At 44.3% G+C, this 19,166-nt stretch overlaps 1 protein-coding gene across 1 annotated transcript in view; it reads right to left on the bottom strand.

Moving 5' to 3' along the window:
• LOC104268850 (cytoplasmic dynein 1 intermediate chain 1-like) overlaps nucleotides 1–18,826 on the bottom strand; it is a gene marked incomplete at both ends in the record, with an annotated part of 44,336 nt that extends 25,510 nt beyond the window's left edge. The window contains 5 exons of the mRNA XM_009877561.1: nucleotides 7,565–7,690; nucleotides 12,473–12,572; nucleotides 13,785–13,950; nucleotides 14,400–14,460; nucleotides 18,628–18,826. Coding sequence (XP_009875863.1) covers nucleotides 7,565–7,690; nucleotides 12,473–12,572; nucleotides 13,785–13,950; nucleotides 14,400–14,460; nucleotides 18,628–18,826 — 652 coding nt within the window. The remainder of the gene's footprint in view (nucleotides 1–7,564; nucleotides 7,691–12,472; nucleotides 12,573–13,784; nucleotides 13,951–14,399; nucleotides 14,461–18,627) is intronic.
• Nucleotides 18,827–19,166: the final 340 nt, after the last annotated feature.

The raw sequence follows: 19,166 nt of genomic DNA, 5'->3' as shown, positions 1-19,166 counted from the left end.
GCATACTTTCCTGAGCTGCAGAGGCCAGCGGATACCGTATTAAACAGCTGTGGCAACTCAGCAATAAAGCAGGACTTGGGGCATTCCATCCTGGTGACCTCAGAAGTGAATTAGATGCTGTAGCACCCAAGGCAGAATATAGATTTCCACATTTCCAGCGCCTTTTCTGTCCTTCCCCACTGATGGCTCTGAGTTCAGTAGTGTCCTGGAGACACTTGTATATGTGGTCCTCTTTGGCCCCCTCTATGGATCTCCTATGGGTAGGTGTCTCTTACTTAAGGCACCAAAAAAAAAATATCATTTTTACCAAATACTACATTCAGCCTTGGGATGTTTGGGTGTAACTTCTACTGACTCACACACAAACTCTCCAGAAGTATCGGAGCACAAATCTTAGGCCAAATGATAGTTATTTTTAATCCTCAGAGGCTAGAAGTGATGTAGACTCCAACAGGAGGAGCAAAAAAAGACAGCTGGTATCAGCTGAGAACGGGAGGAAGGATCTAAACCAAAAGCCTGAGGGACAAGACACTGGCTCTTGTTTAGTGAAATCCAAACTGCTCTGTGTTTCTACATTCCAGCCTGGACAAACACAAGGGGATAGAGGAGGAAAAAAAAAGGTTTTAAAATAAGAATAGAATGAATATGTTGTTCTATCACAAGCCATAGCTGAAACTGTTCTGCTCCCTCAGTGGCAGTCAGAAATCTCCCCAAATTTTAATCCAAACTGGTGTGTCTGTGCATCTGTATGAATTGTTAGAGTGTGCAAACGACCACCCAGTCACAAAGGTAAAACACAAAGAGTCCTGGAGGACAGGCACAGAAGAGCTCTGCACAGCTCCAGAGAGACCACCCTACCAACAATGCACAGCAGGAAAGGAAACAGAAACGAAAGCCAAACAACCTCTTTAGCTATGAAGAAGCCCCACCTGACTCATTTTACAACATTTCGGTAGGTGTTACAGAAATTGCGCAACCAATTTGGATCTCTGGGTGCTGGAGCATTCCCAGCATTGGAGCTGCCCCAGGTATTCAGAGGTCCACTTACCACATTGCTACCAAAACCAGGCAGAACCTGATTCACATCCAGGATCACAGGTTGGAAAAGACCTCAGGAGATCTCTAGTCCAACCTCCTGCTCAAAACAGGGCCAGCCTGTCTCCTCCTTCCGTGCAGTCCGAACCTCTCCTCTTCCATTGTCTCTAGTTCTTCAATCGTGCACCAAGTTTCAGTGGTTATTTGTCAGACCCACTTCTCCTCTGTAGACCAGTTCTATTTTAATAGATGGATGCTTCTTAATGAAAAAGCTTTCTCCAACGGGGAGGTTTTGGGTTGGTTTTTTTTTTTTTTTTGAAAATTTGCATCAGCCACGTGTGTTCTCTGAGATTTGCAGTAGTTCAAAGACCCGACTACAGGTGCTCACAGTTCGTTTCACCAGAAACTGAGGAACTAGACAAGTCAGCTGTGGGACTGGATATACTGCTCATTCTTTGGATTGATTTTACTTCAGAAATTCTGGGAAGCTCGGAGAGAGTTTAGGGTCTGTCATTTCTGTTATGGCTCTGAAGAGCTGAATCCTCACTTGGAACTTCAGTAGGAAGCCTTTGTAGAAAATCACCAATATCATCATCATCATCAAAGAAGTTCTGCTTAATTTTTTAAGCATCCCAAGCATTAACAACTAAAGTTGTTGCAATACAATTTTTTTTTTCCTTTAAAGTTCTGGAGGGAGTGAGCTCTGGTCCGGCTTCTATGGAGAAGGAAATTCAAGGACTAGAGGAAAAGGAGGCTACTAGTCATTCACACTGTTACCTCAGCCTGCTCCACACGTGGATTTGGCTGCTCAGCACCTTTAGAAGGCAGGCTGCCGGCGCAAAAACACAGATGAAGGAATTTATGTTGATTTTGAAAGAGCAGACAACAACAAAGGAACCAAACCAGGGGGAAAAAAGGCAACTCCAGCCAGTATCAGCCACTAAATATAGCCCTTCGTTTACCTCAGTGCATCTAATTCTAAGATAGGCATTTCTGACTCCATCCATTCAGCTGAAAAGGAAAAGACCACACCAGGATAAGCAATGAAGAGCGGACAATAACTTAATGACAGTGTATAGAAGCCACTACAAAAAAGCGAGGGGAGAATGAAACATTTTGTGGTGCAGCTGAGTGGCTGATTTCTGTACCCGATCCACCGATATTTTCCAAGCATGGGCGGCTTTTCTTGAAATTAAAATAGAAAACACAAGTCCCACATACCACAAAAAACTGTCAGTTTAGATGGAACCATCCAAGTAAATCTGACTGCATGGCATTTTAGGAAAGGGACAGAAATAGCTGCAGCTATTAAAAGTGATATACTGCTGAAATCTTTTTGTGATTAGGATAAAAGTCGATCTGACTCCTTGAGAGAACTCTTAAATGGTTACTGCTTCCTCAAATAAAAGCTACTTCACATGTGCTCTCCTTCCTTAAAAATACACTCAGTGGAGTTACTTCTAAGTGTCAGATTTGTCCTTCTCACTGCCCTTTTGAGACACTTGGAAAAGACACAGCTTGGAAAGAGGAAATTAAAAGATTAGGAAATAATCTATAATAAATCAACGTAGTAGATTCTTTTGTTGCTGTTGCTGCTATCATTGGCCTGAACGTAGGAAAGCGGAACTCACCAAACTTTCCAAACACAATGCAGAGTCCTCCAAATCGGAAAGTAACGTCCAATTTAGTTTATTTGCATGAAACTAATACCTTTAGCTGTCTTCGCCTAGCCGTCCTCTCTTGAAGTGACGGATGTTTGAAGCTGAGGTCCAGATACCTCAACCAACTTTAATAACCCCTCTTTAGTTCCAGAAGAAAGGAAATGGTTTGCAATAGCCTGAAGTCCACTAGACCCACTGAATATTTCTTTCCCTTGTATCTTCTGTCTCTGTAGATCAGCTCTAACCCGAAAGCCGTGAGACCTGGTGTAAGAGCAGTGCTGTACCCATGTTAAGAGGCCCTGCTGAAAAGAAATGGCTTCCACCAGTCACCTGAGGGCAAAGAGAGTCTGAATTCCCATTTGCCTCACTCAACCAGATACCTGGGTGCCAAGTTTCAAATACTTCTTCAGGTCACTTTTGGTTTGCAAAGCTTAGATCAGGCCACCACTAAACAGAAACAACATCACGGGCAGAGATGACCAGCAGTACATGAAAAATGGGCACTGCATTGCAAATAATCCTCTTAATTAATGGGCAAGGTAGATTTTTATTTATTTGTTCAATGAAAAACACATTATGGACCTATAAGTGCTTTTTAAGAGAGTAAGACTGAGAAATATTGTTGACGCTACTTGGTCAACCAACAGTACAGGCATGTTCACGTCCAAGGCCAGACCCATGCATTGCATAAACTGCCAGAGTATTGAGCTCGTATTGAGTCATATCATCACTAACTGTGCCACACTATTTTCGTGTTTTGCCTAAACGCAGACCAACAGTAGCTGAGGGAAGGAGTGTGAACAACTGCTTCAAATTCTCACACCAAACTGCGGGAGCGTCCATGTGATTTCCATGTCTTTGCTGGAATTCATTCCCTCTCTGGATGGTGCCAAACCAACCCGACCGGGGATGACTCACGCACAGGACTTCATGAAGTACTTCTGAAAGGTTTGGCTTTTGCCTTTGGAATGCACTGGATTACACGAAGGGTTCGTGATGCTCCAGCGTGGGGGAAGAGGACATCCCTGACTCTTCCCTACAAGGACATTCCCAGTCTGCACTCAGTTGTGCTCAAGTTATTCCTCACTACCGAAGGAAAGCACTGGTTCATTCTTTTGGCACATGATACCACCCTGCTGCTTTGATCTTGCTTCTGAGACAACTTTTTTTTTTCCTTGTATAGGAAAATAAATGAACAAATTACCCCATCCCTCGCTCTTCCTTGTTTTCTCATTTCTGAGCTTGTGGTAAAAAGATGTATGATGAGCTGTAGAGGAAAAAATCTGTGGGAGTCCCAGCTAAAATACTGTCAGCACATCACTGGGTGAAGTAGAAATATAAAAATGCAAAGAAGGGCAAAAATAAGTAGGAAAAAAGAGAAATATTCCACAGAAGGAGAAAGCAGAAGCCAAGAGGACTGTTTTGTTTAGAAAGGATTTGATAGATCACACTGCAGTTCACAAGAATTAACGAGCAAACAAGTCCACTCGGCCAGTAGTGATTTTTCGCTTAATGCGTATTAACTAAAATTGAACCCAGTATTTGTAGCACAACATATTGTAGAGCTATGAAATTTACTGCCACCTACGCTGGATTAACGAGCCAACAACCTCAGATGACTTTAAATCAGGCAAGAGTTTCCTAACAGTAAGATCAGTAGTGACAAGAGCTAAGACAAATATTTATGCGACACATCTTCCCGCACATTGGAGGACTGAAATCAAATGTTTTGGTGATTGGAGTTAGGAAAAATCATGACTGCCGTTAGATTTTCACATCACTGTCTGTCATGGCTGATAGACAACTTTAATTGAAGCCCCTGGGTTCTGGCAACTTTCAGCAAAGGCCCTGGGAAAACCTGCTGTTCCGATGATGTGACGATCCTATATAAGATTGCAAAAAAGTCATAGAAAGGGGTGAAGAAAATTAAGAAATGACTTGGTGGTCATCTCACAAAAAATCTGCATGAGATATGAGGAAAGAGAGAAAAACTTTATGGTTCCTAGCTTCAAGAATTTACCAAATGGTAACTAAATTGACCAAGTGGTGTCTAAAGTTCTCCCTGGTGAAGCTCAGCCAGCCCTTCAGCGATCCAGAGGTGTTTCACGTATCCATTTCTATTGACGTTATCAGAACCCCCGAGGTGGAATTTCTTAGAAGATACATAGAAATAGCTTCCTATTTATTGATTATTCCTATTTATTGATTTGGCTTCTCAGAAGTGGCTCGTGTGCGTTCCTCAACCGTCACATCTGCAATGAGGTTCTGCTTGCTTGTGTGTGTGTGTGAGCCCCCAAAGGGAAAGGCAAAAGAGGTGTTAAATCAGTAGCATATAGCATTTATTAAGACCATGTTTTTATAGAAAGTCTTTGGAAAGGAAAAGGGAGGTCTATTGGGAAAATACACTCCAAGTACTGTGTCTGTCACATCGGGGCAGCTTAGCTGTAATGATTTAGTGTGTTTTTATCTCTAGCTGCTGGGCTGGACTGTGACAAGGTTGTGTATTATGGAAATAAAACTGGGCTTGTCTCACAGAATGCCTAGAGAAATGACTGAATCAGGTCTGAATCAGGGAATGTTTCTCTTGCAAGATGGTAATATAAATGATATGGGACTGACTAATAACATAGTTGGTTTCCACAAACTAACAGAATAACATGATGATGTACTGAACTGAATTCCAGACTCTGAGCTAATTTTTTTTTTCTTATTTTCCATGTGAGTCAGAACAAAACCTGTGTTCAAGAGATCAAGTCCCATGCTTTTTGCTTCCCTGTTTAATCTTATGTGGTATCCCCATCCACTCTGAGACTTGGAAGATATTCCACATGTCAGAAGCCTTATAATGGTGGTTCAAACAAGGTTCCAACTCATAATGGACTTAGAATGCAAATTATGACAAAGAAAATAAATATCTCTGGGAAAGAAGAACTAATTTCGTTTAACTGAAAGATGATGAATGTGGGATGCAGGTGAAAGCACAGTGCCGTGGCTGTCCTTCAAGTCACAGCTTTCAAAGTGCCAGTTTTAAAAAGGGGGACATCCAACTTAATGGGAGAATTAGACAGAAGCTCAGCCAGGGCAAATCTCTGGCAATTGCTTTGTCCTGTGTGGGTTTTTCTAATGGAGAGTCTACCCTGTTTCAGTGCTTTAAAGTCAGCGAGTCACGCTTCCCCTGTTTCACTGTACCTACTTTTAAAACTAGATAGAATTTTTAGTTAACAGTGCACATTGTTAGGTCTGTAGTCAATCTCCCCTCTGTGTACTCAGAAGGGCTACCCTTGAATCTGGTTATTATCTTTCAAAATCAATCTAGTTTAAGGATTATTCTCACTGAAAATGCGATGGGCAACCTTTTCTCTTGAATATTTTGCTTAAAACACTGAGCTGCATGTACAGCCTAGAAGAATTTGGACATGGGATCCGAGCTCAGATCCTAAGGAGTCTGAAAGAATACATCAGTCTGCCAAATATGGCATCCAGAAAAATACAAGTTCTCATTTCAAAAATAACACACACACACATATATATGTATATAAATCTGTATGGCATATTTGCTGTGCAGGCCTAGACGCTGTGAAGTTGTTTTTCAGTATAGCAAATTAGAAAAACATGCCCAGAATTAAAGGTTACTTAATCGGGTTGAAGCAGTAACTTCAATTCCAGCAACTCCCTCCCACTATGTTACATCTGATAATGTACCAAAGTCCAAACATAAACTTAGTTCAAAAAGATGTTTGGCCCTTGAATGTAAAATGACACTTAACTTACACAATTAGCCAGGTAATACATATCCTTCCAAGAGAAGCAATTTTTACCACAGAATAATCTGCATTTTACTAATCTCTGATTGTTACGTTTTACTTGCTAAAACTTTTCCATATGGCCCTCAAATACCACTGTCCTGTATTTAATTACTACAGAAGGGTATTAATGAAGAGGTTGGAAATTTGGCCCAAGCCCTGTTTGGCCAGTTTGATGGAGGCGATAGAGCCAACGAGCACAGCGTTTCTGTCGATACGAGGCACAAGAAGCAACACAGGGGTAAACAGACCTATGGAAATAAAACCCCCACCTATTTTTGAATTGCCCATCAACTTCTAAAATAACGTGGTCATAAGGGAAACACCGGTTTGCTACCTCAAGGACAGTCAAACAGGAATTGATGGAGTAGTCCTTGCAATAGAGACCATTTTTCACCATTCGAGACCATTTTTCACCAGTCAAGACCATTTTTCACCAATTGAGACCATTTTTCACCAATTGAGACCATTTTTCTCCAATTGAGACCATTTTTCACCAATTGAGACCATTTTTCACCAATTGAGATCATTTTTCATCAATCAAGACCATTTTTCACCAGTCAAGACCATTTTTCACCAATCGAGACCATTTTTCACCAGTTGAGACCATTTTTCACCAGACGAGACCATTTTTCACCAGACGAGACCACTTTTCAGGCACGCTCGGAACGGCACGGTGTCCTTCCCCATTTTCAAGGCAAAAAACACGCTACGGAGCAGAACGGAGTGCAGCGGCTGGGAGGAAGCTAGCGTGGGTGGGAAAGCATATGTTGCTGCCTGGGTGAGGAAGTGGTACACCACAGTTACTCCACAAGTGCAAGGGCTTTATAAACTAAATCTCGCAGAGACTGTTTTAAATAGACAGAGAATGACACGCAGCCCTGACAGGCTTTTGGTGTTGTTCGAGAAGGCTGGTTGCCTTCTGAAAACACTCGGCTGCCGCTTGTGCTTTTTCCAAAAATTCCAGTTTTTAACCTCAACCTCTTCATACAAAGAGTGGGAAGATGCACCACGTAGTAAATTCTGTTTTGACTAGCGTGAAATCAACGGCTTCTGCAGTCTTACCTGACAATGGAAAACATACTCCGGCGTGGTTTTCTTGAACTTCATGTTCCATACCAAGGCTACTCCATCAGGCTCATGTGGAGCGTCTTCGTTATTGTTATAAGACGCAACCATCAACTCGGGGTACTGAGGAAAAAAAAAGAAAAGGAAAAGCAAATTAAATAAGATGGCTGATGAAATGCCTATGCAAAATCAGTTGAGACAGAAATAATCTACTCTAAATGTGCAATACCTGGTTTTAATTATAATACATGGTAGTCCCATCATAGTATTCAGCTTCATTTTGGTCTCTGTATTCTACTTGTCCTCGGCATCCTTAAAGCCCCTCTTCCTTGCTCTCTATCAGTTATTCTCACATACCAAAAAGGCAACATAATTTTCTGCAAATAATTTTCAAAAAAGACGACTACCAGGATATTCGTAACAGTAATGCAAAGCAAGGAAGAGGAAAAATCTGAAAGCTTGAGTAACTCTAATGCATTTTCTCAACCATTTCTTCAGGGACAAACTGTTGTCTTAACTGATTTTGATAATAGGAACACTACGACCATAGCATTGACTTGCTTTGATTCCAAAATTCATAGGGTTTTTTAGCATACCTGAAAACTATTATTTCTTATTTCTTTATGCACTCTTCCTATTCACTTTTGCGTAGAATCAGCTTGAAAGCTCTTCTGGATGATACAAAGAGCAAACAAAACATTTTCTCCACAGAAGCTCAATTTTGCAAGACGCTGAGGTCATCTTGCAAAGCACAGGCTGACCTCGAATTCCATCGACTTAGAAAGATCGATGCAATGATCACTCGATAATCAGATCCATATTTCCTTGTACACCCATACATAGCAGCAGATAGGGACACATATGCATTTGCTCTGTTTATATATAATAAGTAGGAGATATACACATATATACACATATATACACATTGTATATGAAAAAAATCAGATTTTCACATTCTCTTGATGCCTTTCCCAGGTAAATTCCTGCCAAAGCATTCACCGCTTTATCGGGAAACAGCCCAGCTGGTAGATGTAAAGGAAGGGGGGGCAAAGAAGCTGCCAGTAGTGCTACCGGGAGCTGTGAATTTGGTCCAAACCAGGCATTTTTTAAAATAAAAAAAAAAGGACATTGTAAAGACAAAAAAAGAAAACCCACCACCACCCTTTATATCATTATTACTGGGGTTTGAATTCCTCCATTTGGAAGAAATAACGTGCACAGCCATAACTTTTGCCACGAGCAGCTCTTCTCTCCCACTTTGTCACACATCACGGAGCTGGGGATGTTTCTGTTCAAGCTCATCGTTCCAAAGGAGCTTGGGCCCACATGTGGGAGAACCAGCAACGACACGTGCCCACCAGAGGGGCCTCTTCCCCATTTCGGGGGCAGCTCTGACTGGGTTGTACCTACACCCTGGCAGACGGTGGCTGCCGGCACGTTTCGTAAGGACAACTTAGCACCCGTTTGGGATTTAGAGCACGCAGCAGGCCAACCTCCTCCTCTCCCACCTCAAGAACTGAAGGAGACCTGAAGGTGGTTTAATCCCCGACCTGAGACACCACCTCTCTGGAGACAGTTGTGCCAGCCTGCCCTCCGCTGCTCTCAGCCATCTCAACCCCTCTTCCCTCCCTCCTGCAACCCAGATTACAACCACTCCTGAACAGCGAGCCCAGCTTCTCCTTTGAACCTTTGCATCCCACGTTGGCCCAGGCCCAAGCAAACAGCGTGCACAGCAGGCTCTTGCCAGGGCATCTCCTTTGGGCTGAACAGGGACCCAACGAGCAGTTGAGCCCACAGTGGTGAAGAGCAGACACCTTGGCAGGCAGAGGTGACAAGCTCTTCCACCAGCAGGGCTGCAGCCAGCTGGGGCGTGTGACCAGGTCCGAAGCACCAGTTCAGAGGCACTTTGGCGTTGGTTCACGCTCCTGGAAAGTTTAGTGAACGTGTTCTGGTTGGCAGCACGTCGGGCCATAAACAAACACTGACTCAGTTCTTGCTGGTCGGTTTTGCAATCGCAGTTCTTGCATCTGACTGGAAATAGAGTTTCAAGTTCACACACACGCCGGGGTCATGCCCAGCTGGGCAACATCACTGCGGGGCTTTCTGACTCTTAAACCAAACAGAGCTAAGCGCAGCACCCTAAATCCACGCTGGCATTGCACACAGACTGCTTCACCCCATCTACCTGCATTTACGGAATTTCAGTCCTCCCCAGGTGCCCAGATGTCCCGTGACTGCAGCTGAAAACCCCGTGCAAGTGGTGCTGTGAGAAACAGCACTCGAGGCTGCTGCCTGAGAGCCAGCAGAGACACCAGGCTGTCCCTGGGACTGGTTTTTCTTAGCTTTAGATGAGCTGTTACCTCCTCACGGGCAGAGCAAGGCAATCCTGCTCTCTCTATACTCAGTCTGTTGGGTCTTTCCCTTAGATCTCTGATGAAGCATCTAAGCCATTTTCCCTTTGCTCTGAAAAAGAATTGAGGGGCTGATGGATTCGCTTTAGTGGTACCAGTGGTCCCACGTGTTTGGGGCTGTATTTTACATGTGACTGGGAACAGAAGAACATGTTTAATCAATGCATTGAAGTCCTTTGTTTGATTAAGCTTCCATTTACCTCCGGGCTGTTTTGCAGCAACAGCTTTATCGCAGAAAATTGAGCAATGTTTTCTGCAGTTCCCATGATTGTTCAAGCTATCCTGTGGCAGACTGGACACCATCACGTCCTGCAGGCGTGGGTGAGAAGCAGGGACAGGGGTTAGGTGGGAATACCTCGTCCAGCCCCGGCTCCTGCCGCAAGGCACAGCTCAAAGCAAGAGGAGGCAAGTCCCTCCTCTCAGACTGGTGTGTGGCAGCACACACAAGCCCACCCCAGCTCAGAAAAGCTGCCGGGGCGGAGGAAGGAGCCCCCACTGGGGTGCCAGGGAGCCGAGCATGAGGAGTTAACGGAGGGGAAGGCAGGAGGGGCCACCCTGGAACAAAGAGGTGGGAAGCAGAACATGCCTGAGAGCCCCAGGGGCTCAGCAATTACATTTGGCAGTGCTCTTCTGAGGCTTTTTTTTTCTTGCTACCCTGGGAATACAGTAAGAGCTGCCTGTTAGGAAAATATCAGATAAGAATTCCATGTAATTTCCAGCCCCTGAACAAGTGAACAACCTAAGATAAGTGTTTCCTCAGGCTTATATTTGATTTCTGTGGAAATCCATATGTGCTTGAAGGCCACCCACATCACACCAGTGCATACCTGTTGTTAAGCTGGTATTTTGTATGAAAGCAAAGGGATAAATCTTTCATTTCACGCACGGTGCGCGAGCTGGATACGACAAGAAGCCTCTCTGCAGCTGGCTGCTGTGCAACACACCTGGATCCAGACCTGCACAGCGATGCTCCGCGGGACTCTCAGCCTCTCCCCTGCCACGTCCTCTGTGCAGTCGGTGGCCACCGTACCTGAGAAGTCCCCAGGGGATGGAAGCAGCCCTGCTGCCATTGCAAGGGAAAGGAGCGAAAGAGGGATGCACAGTCACTGTGCTCCTTACCCACCGCCTCTCTCCAGCCCCTGGGCACCATTTATACTCTGGGCCATAAATGCGTTTAACACGATGCAGAAAGAGCTTCTAAGATGAGGCCAAGCAAAGCTCTTCCTGAGCACTGGGCTGAGCTACAGCTATAGCAGCTTTGCTGCCCATGCCAGGCTGCACTCCGGACACCCCAGGGCACGCCTGAGGCTGGGCTTGGGGCCAAACAGTCCGACTGGCTGGTGTTCACGTTTTTCAAGTCTATGTCCTCCTGGAGCAGCTTTGTTGTATCTGCATGGTGGGTCACGGAGCAGAGTCTGCCTGGCTTCCTCCTCAGAGAAAGCAGCTGCTTTGCTCCAGGCTGGAACCGAGGAACAGGCTGATGGGGATAAAACAGAGAGGATGAGGGGAAAACCAGGTCCCACGGCCTGAAACTGTGTCAGGGGAGGTTGGGGTTAGATCTCAGGCAGCCCTTCCTCCCGGAGAGGCTGCTCAGGCCCTGGGATGCTCTGCCCAGGGCAGGGAGGCGTCACCGTCCCTGGGGGGGTTTAAGGAGAGGCTGGATGTGGCACTTGGTGCCCTGGTCTGGCTGATGTGGTGGTGTTGGGTCACAGCCCGGACTTGATGATCTCAGTGGTCGTTTCCAGCCTCAATAAGTCTGTGATTCTGTGACCTGTGATGACATGTGTACACTAATCCCAGCTCTCCAACAGGGTAACTCATTAACCCGGTGTCTGTACTTTGCTGATGAGGCTGTACTGGTTTTGGGAAGCTCAAGCAGCTCTATCATCAGTTTTATTTCACAATATGACAATGTTTTACGGTGCAGAAAAACTGGATATGTCCCAGGCATGCCGCTTTAGCACGCCCCCCCCTGCCAGCTCCAGCCTCCCTTCCCACTGCCTCAGGAGAGAACCTAGCATTTTTCAAAAGACGTCTTTTCAAGCTGTTCAGATGCTTTCTGAGTTTTAGTATATTAGAAGAATAAATTTTATTCCTGGCTAATCTTATTTTTTATTTTATATGTGTAACTATTAAATGAAACACTACGTATTTAGTAAACTATTTTTAACTGGTTTTAATTTTTAAACCTTCTGTCCTAAAAGAATTTCCACATGCTGAGGGAATGGAGGGAGAAAAAGTAAAGACTCCTTCCTCTCAGTAGGTTTGATAATCTTAACACAATGTTCTTGTTTGGAAGACCAAATAATGTGCATAAAAATATGACTTCTTCATTATTGCCAACTGCTCTTTCTCATCAGGAAACATGCGCTCACTCATTCAGGGCGCTGAAATAACATCGTACTCTGCAGAATGGAGGGCAAACCGAGGCTGGCCCTATTTTTTTAGGGAGAAGTTGGAAGCAATAGGGAAACCTCCCAGCTTCAGGTCTTACCTGAAGAGACCAATCCATACAGGTGACGACACGATGCTTCGACCAGTGCTCATCGTAAAACTGACGGTTGAAGGAAAGGTTGGCTCCCGCTTGAACATCTCTGTGTGAATTCAAACAGAGTGATAACTTTTTGAAGTACCGGCGTTCAAACGCTGCAAAAAGCAATGTAAAAGTTTCTGACTACTTTGATTTCATTGCTCTCACCGACTATCTTGCTGATAATCTGCGCCAAGGAACAAATTGTGCACTTTTGTCACAAAACCACCTTTCTTAATCTCCCACTGCCTTCCTGACTCTTCTGGGTCACCCTGAGCCACCTCCGTCTCTGAAGACTGAACCTGGCCCTGGCATTCAGCTCTGCCTCTGCCTAATCTTCACCTCCAAGCTATAACCACATCTCGCTTCTTTTTGATTCCTGAAAGCTTCAAGCCACAGCATCTCCTCCCAGATCCAACCTCCCTGCCATCAGGGACGCCACCTCTCGACTAGATCAGGCAACATGTGGGGACCGAACGGGATCTTCACCTCCAAGCTATAACCACATCTCTCTTCTTTTTGATTCCTGAAAGCTTCAAGTCACAGCATGTCCTCCCAGATGCACCACTGGGATGGGCTGAAGCTCAGTGCTGGTCCAACCCTGCATTCAGCTGGTCACAGGGCTGATGCTCCTGTAAATAACTTCAGTGCAACACAGCTACTAATTTGCCATGAGGCTTCAACAGATACGCAGCTGTTAAAATCTAAATATTTCCTCTCGTACCAACAGCTCTTACTTCTTCTACGTCTCTATCAGTTGCTGAATACACAACCTGCGACCTCTTGCCTTATGTATTTAGATTAGAAATGCTTTGGGAGCTGATCATTTTCACCCCCAGGATGCACAGGACAGTGGGACCCATTACAGACGTACGGCAGCAGTAGAATACAGACCAGAGCAATCTGAATTTGTAAAAGTAACACGATACAAGCGCACTGGAACGCACACGTGCACACCTCCATAAACACGTGTGCCCATACATCTATCTATTTAAATCATTGATGTTTTTTCTTTGGAATTTGAAAATTCATCTCGAAAAATGGAACAGGACATTAAACCACCTGCATAAGAGGTCAAGGAACAAAACCCAGAGCAATAAAGCAAGAAGCTATTTGACAAAATAATTTAGGCAAAGTGACTCAGGTCTTCGCAGCGAGTTTTTCAACTTTTCTTAATTATAAAAATGTGTAGTTTAGCTTTAAAATTAAGGCTTCCTGGCACTGGAATTCTTCTTATAAAGGTTATTTTTAAAAAGTAAACAAACCCCAAACTGACCCATCTTTCTCTTCTACATCTCTGCCACTGTAGTCGAAGAAGATGTCTGAATCCTCAGCCAACGCTCGCTCAATTACACGTATTGTCCGGTCAAAAAATATCAGGAATTCTTCTGAATGGAGAACTTGCTGTTTTTCTTCTTCTGTCAGTTCTCTAGGAGGAGCTTGGAAGATGAAAAGATGTAGTTAAGGGTATGACATTTCACCCCTTTCCCAATGAATCAACAACTTCACTGGGTTTCTTTTGACATGAAAGCCTGCCGTAGCAATGTCCGGACAAAAATCAAAGCTTTGCTCTTAAAATCATGACTAAGAAGTTTGTAGTATATCTAAACATACTCCTGTACATTCCCAGAATGTAGCATTTACGTAGAAGAGATCCCATATCCTATATATTTATTATTCTGAAATGGAAAATACTTAACACCCTCCCCCAAATGAAATAAACTCAGTGTTCCTATTTCAGGAAATGGCTGTGACTGACGTTTAGGCAATACCTAACTCGAAAAAGCAGAACACTTATGTAACAGGGGACCTGTCAGAGGAGCCAAAGAGAAAATAATCTTCTTAACTCATACTGCAGTTCTTTGTATTAAAAGGGCTCACATAATCTCTCCCTTCACCTCTTCCCATTTCTCCTTAGCGTCACTGATGAATTCTGCCTTCGCTTTAGAGCTCTTGCAAAGCAACCAAGTAAAGAACCACAAGTATTCTCAGAGGCAGCAAAACCGAAAGCAACGGAGCAAACACTCGTTTCTTGAAGGCAATTTTATTCCTTGCAGAGGAATAGGAGCTGCCTTGGGCTCTGGGCTGAGGAAACTCCGGCCCCTGCAAGATGAATTTTCTTCCTCACGTACAGGCAGAGATGCTAAACCTTGATTTCCAAACCAATACTTCCAGTACAGCCCTTCATCTGCAAAATACCATCTTTGCAGGATGCACCAATGCTCCATGTCAACCAGTTTAACGTCCTCTTGGTAAACGCTGACTCAAACCTGGGCGTCAGGTGGAAAGGAAACTGCTACGCTGCAAAACTCTGTTCTCAATTACACCAGCAGGGTAGCACTGATACTGTGGCAATGATGTGCATCAGTTATACCTTTGTGTGCTTTTAAAACCATCATTTTAGTTATATTTCAGGATGACTTTTATTTCAAAAAATGCTGTTAGTACCACTTACACCAAACCAACCTCGCAACTAGCTGAAATTCCCAGCATGAAAAGCTTTGTCGACACCATAGGAATGACGCTAACGGAGAATTTTGTTACAAATTTATAATTAGGTACACCAGCAACACATTGTGAAGATATGACTTGTACTTAGAGATCACCTGGTGATCGAAGGTCTCTTGCGTTTGGCTTTACACTACAGGTTTGAGGTGTTTTCTTGGGAAATGACCTTGCAGTCTCCCTAGGTCGTATTGGGTTAAAACACCAGCAGTCAAAGGAGATGATTCAGCACTGTGCCTCAGAGAACAGCCTAAGTTTAACTCCCAGCCCTGTCACGTGTATCTTAATGTTTAATTAAACAACGAGTGACACAGCTTAAAGTTGCAGTTCGAAATTATTTTGCAGCTGCTGTGCTATGTCACACAGCTACTTCCACCCAGCAGGGAGATCAGAGAATCAGACAATCACAGAATCATAGAATCACATAATCATAATGTGACTCACGGAATCATAAAATCACAGAATCAGAGAATCACAGAATCAGAGAATCACAGAATAGTTTCAGCTGGAAAAGACCTCCAAGATCATCAAGACCAAACTCTTCCCAGCCCTGTGTCAACATACTGAGACTCTTTTTCTCCTCTTCATATTAAAATATAGCCGAGTTTTATTTTTAAATCTGAGCAGTCAAACAGCCAACTCAATGAAACACAAACAGATGCAGCTCTTGCTCGCCCTCTGATTGTCCCGTGGGTCACACCAGATTTGTGAGCTCCGGTGCCCAAGTACGACACAACCACCAGTCCTGGGGGCAAGGATGGATTGAAAGGAGCAAGGGCAGGCACGGTGGGCATTCTGGCAGTACTCAGCTTGCCCAATTTTCAGTGTACTTGCTCTCAGAGCACTTGGCAGAGGCTGTTACCACCCCGCGTAGGTTTGCGTCAACCGGTCAAAGCGTTAGCTCTGGAAGACAAAATCTCCGCGCTGCACCTGGGCTAAATATAGAGCGCAGGAAAAATGCAAAAGGTGGAGAAGCAATTTGTCCCTTAGGAGAGGAGGCAGCTAAGAAGTTAGAAACTTTAGCCTTTGATGATCTCCCATGGCCTTGTCCCTATGCCTCCTGCCACCAGGTTAGTGGTCCCTGTGGAGCTCCACACATCCAGAGAATATCTGCGTCCCCCCACACAGTCCCCTGGAGTAGCAGAGCGACGATTACCGAGGCGGGAGCACAATTTGCCTCTGAGTGCTTTAGACAGAAGTAATGCACGTGAAAAAAAAAAGAAAAAAAAAAAAAGAATGACTAGCAAAAAGTACAGGTTGACCTATTGCAGCCTCCACTGCTGAATAGCAATTGGCACTAAGGGAACTCATCTGGCAAGGAAGCCTGTAATGAGGCAAAATCCCACTGTCACCACTAAAGCATCGCTTCCCGAGAATCAAAGACAACAAGCATGACAATGCAGCAAGATGGCATAAAAGGGAAGAAAATAATGGCAAAGGGAAGAAAATAACGGCAAAGGCAACTGGAAAACTCATTGTAAACTGCTCCAAATGGTAAAAATTATTTGCTAAATCAAATCCTCTCTACAGCTCAGAAATATAAATTTATTACTTGGTCATTTGCCGACTACAGCCGGCTAAGAAAATACAACCAAAAATCAATAGAAAGGGAAAAGGCAAAAAATAAACAGCTCGGGAGCTGCGAGTGTTCGCAGGCAATGGCGACACACCTGCTTGCAGTCCTGCCTCAGCTAAACCTCCCTTGCAGTTAGCGGGGATTGGTGGGGGGCCAGCAGACTCTTAAACCCTCTTCGGCATCAGAAACACCTTGGCTAAGGTTTGTAGGGCATAAATCAGCTTACCTCATTCATCTGACTGACACACCAGATGCCCCCCGGTGATATTAAGCTTCATATTTTAACCTTATTTTCTTCTTTCATTCGACTGCCTCTGAAGTTTTATTTGAGGCAATCTCTTCTTACAAGAATGTTAACATGGTTACTTTTTCCAGTGTAAAACGTTGCTGTAACTTCTGAAACTACTATAAGCAAAAAAAAACCCAAACGGGTTTGTTCTTTCAAATATGAAAATTTTCTGCCATTTATCTTTCAGAGCCACTTCCATTTTCCCCTTGTTCCTTCTCCCTATCTGTCCGTTACTTCAAATAAAATAAAAAAGAACCTATGCAATTTTGAGCAATTTTTCTTCCTATCTGGGAGCTTACAGTTACTTTGATCTCGGCTTTCAAGAGACACAAGGAAAAATCTGAGAAACGTTAAGTAGCTGATCAAAGTATTCCTTGTTTTGTTTTGTCACGGAGACCTGTGTGCTGTGACAATACCTTCAGAAATTCCCTGGAAGAACACAGCACTTGCCTTCAAGTATTTGCTTTCCCCAGCGTAAAGACAAAACAAACCCCATCTAACCTTCTGTGTCAAGCAAAGCCCAGCACGATGCTTCGCTTACCGGGGCTAAAAGTTATGTGTCCATCTTATAATACATATACAATACATATAATACATGTCCAGCTTATAATACATGACAAAAATGGAACATGACATGAAAGCAACAGATTTGTTCAACGCTTATTTCTGAAAAATAAGGGCGTTTTATTATCTCACAGGATTTAACATGATCTTCAGAATCACATCAGGTCCTTCGGTCGCAGGTTCTTTTGGACAAACCCAGAAAAACAAACAAACAAACAAATATTTCCTTGGATCTTTAGGAACTAAGATAAAAAATGCTGCAGGCTCGTTCTTATCGGTCAGAAGCAGGTTTGTAGTCAAGATAATATAAATAGTTGTGAAAGCAGCGCAGGATCAAATTCACAGGTATTTAAACACCAGGATTCAAGTCTTTTCTCAAGGATATTTAAAACAAAATCCAAACCAACATAACAGAAAGAGACCCACATTTAAATAAGTATAACAGAACATAAAAAGTATTCCTTTGGAACCTCAGCAGTTGTAAAAAACTGACAAAGAAATGAAGTCCATCAAAGGCGAAAAAGAAAAACATTAAAAAAAAAGAGCAAGTGAATGAAAGGGTGAACTAATAAAAACAGTAAAGCAGGAAGCAGCCTTGTTATGAGCCCAGAGATATAAGGAGAGACAGAAGGGGATTAGTGAAACCCTTAAAGAGCTGTATTATTTCTTTCAGCTTGTCTTTAAACCCATGTAAAATGTGGATGTGTTGACGATGGAGGATGGTAGAAATGCAAGGTGCTAGGGGGCTCCCAGCAGCTTTTGGTCTTTGCTGCCGGCAGCCTGGGCTGCTCTTGGTCTCCTTCTGCTTCTCAACTCCCACATCAGGCTTGATATGTGCCGTAACCTGGTTTGGTATGTGCCGTGTCCTGGTTGGGTTGGGTTTAACAAGCAAGTCCCTGCACAGCACAGTTGCTGAACATGTAAAGGGAGATTTCGAGGTGCATTTAGGGATTTTTTTTTTTTTTTTCCAGTTCTTGCAGTAGCAGGGCCCAGAGGCTTAAATTCGAATCTGTGCCAGGCAGGACTGGCCGCATCAAGCGTGCTTCTCGATGAGCTGAGCTGAGCAACACCCCTGAGCTGGGCTCTCGGGACGGGTCGTCAGAGCCGAGATCACGGTGGTCGTGGTGAAATGTGGGGTTACAGGCTATTGCAGACCTCAGAGGGATCACGGGCAAAGCCACCAACCTCGTCCTGCTTCTCCAATATAATGCCTGAGCTGGCGAGAACTAAAGCATCTCCCCCAGCACTTGGAAGCTGCAGATCCCAGCCTCCCCCCTCACAGTTTTTCATGCGAGTTTCTGTGGATAAATCCCCGGCTTCAGACAAACGCAGGCTGAGGGCCACTTTCAAGACCCAGCCCGTCCCGCCGCCGTTCATGTGGTTTCTACCGACACAAAGAGGCGCCTTAGGTGGAGCTCCAGAGCTCTCTGGTGGTGGAAAGCCCCAACCCACTAGATGCCACAGTTTGGGACCAGTCTCTTGTTTACATGGTCAGGAGAGGCTGGGAATAGGCAGAGTTCACCAGCAGGTATCCCGCACGCGGCTCCTCCAAGGATGGTGGGGGCCACCATGCACTTGAGAAATGGGTGAAAACAGGCAGCTCCATGGAAGAAACACGGCAAGGCCCCAGGGCTTCATATGCTTCAAAAGGTCAACAAGGCAGGTCTTCAGGAGTAGAGAGGTGATCATGGCACTCTACTCAGCTTTGGTGAGGCCTCACCTAG

The sequence above is a fragment of the Apaloderma vittatum genome, unplaced genomic scaffold (genome assembly GCF_000703405.1).
Source record: "Apaloderma vittatum isolate BGI_N311 unplaced genomic scaffold, ASM70340v1 scaffold5741, whole genome shotgun sequence".
In the NCBI taxonomy this organism is placed as follows: Eukaryota; Metazoa; Chordata; class Aves; order Trogoniformes; family Trogonidae; genus Apaloderma; species Apaloderma vittatum.
The sequence above is the reverse complement of the archived record's forward strand: the minus strand, read 5'-3'. Positions and strand labels throughout refer to the sequence as shown.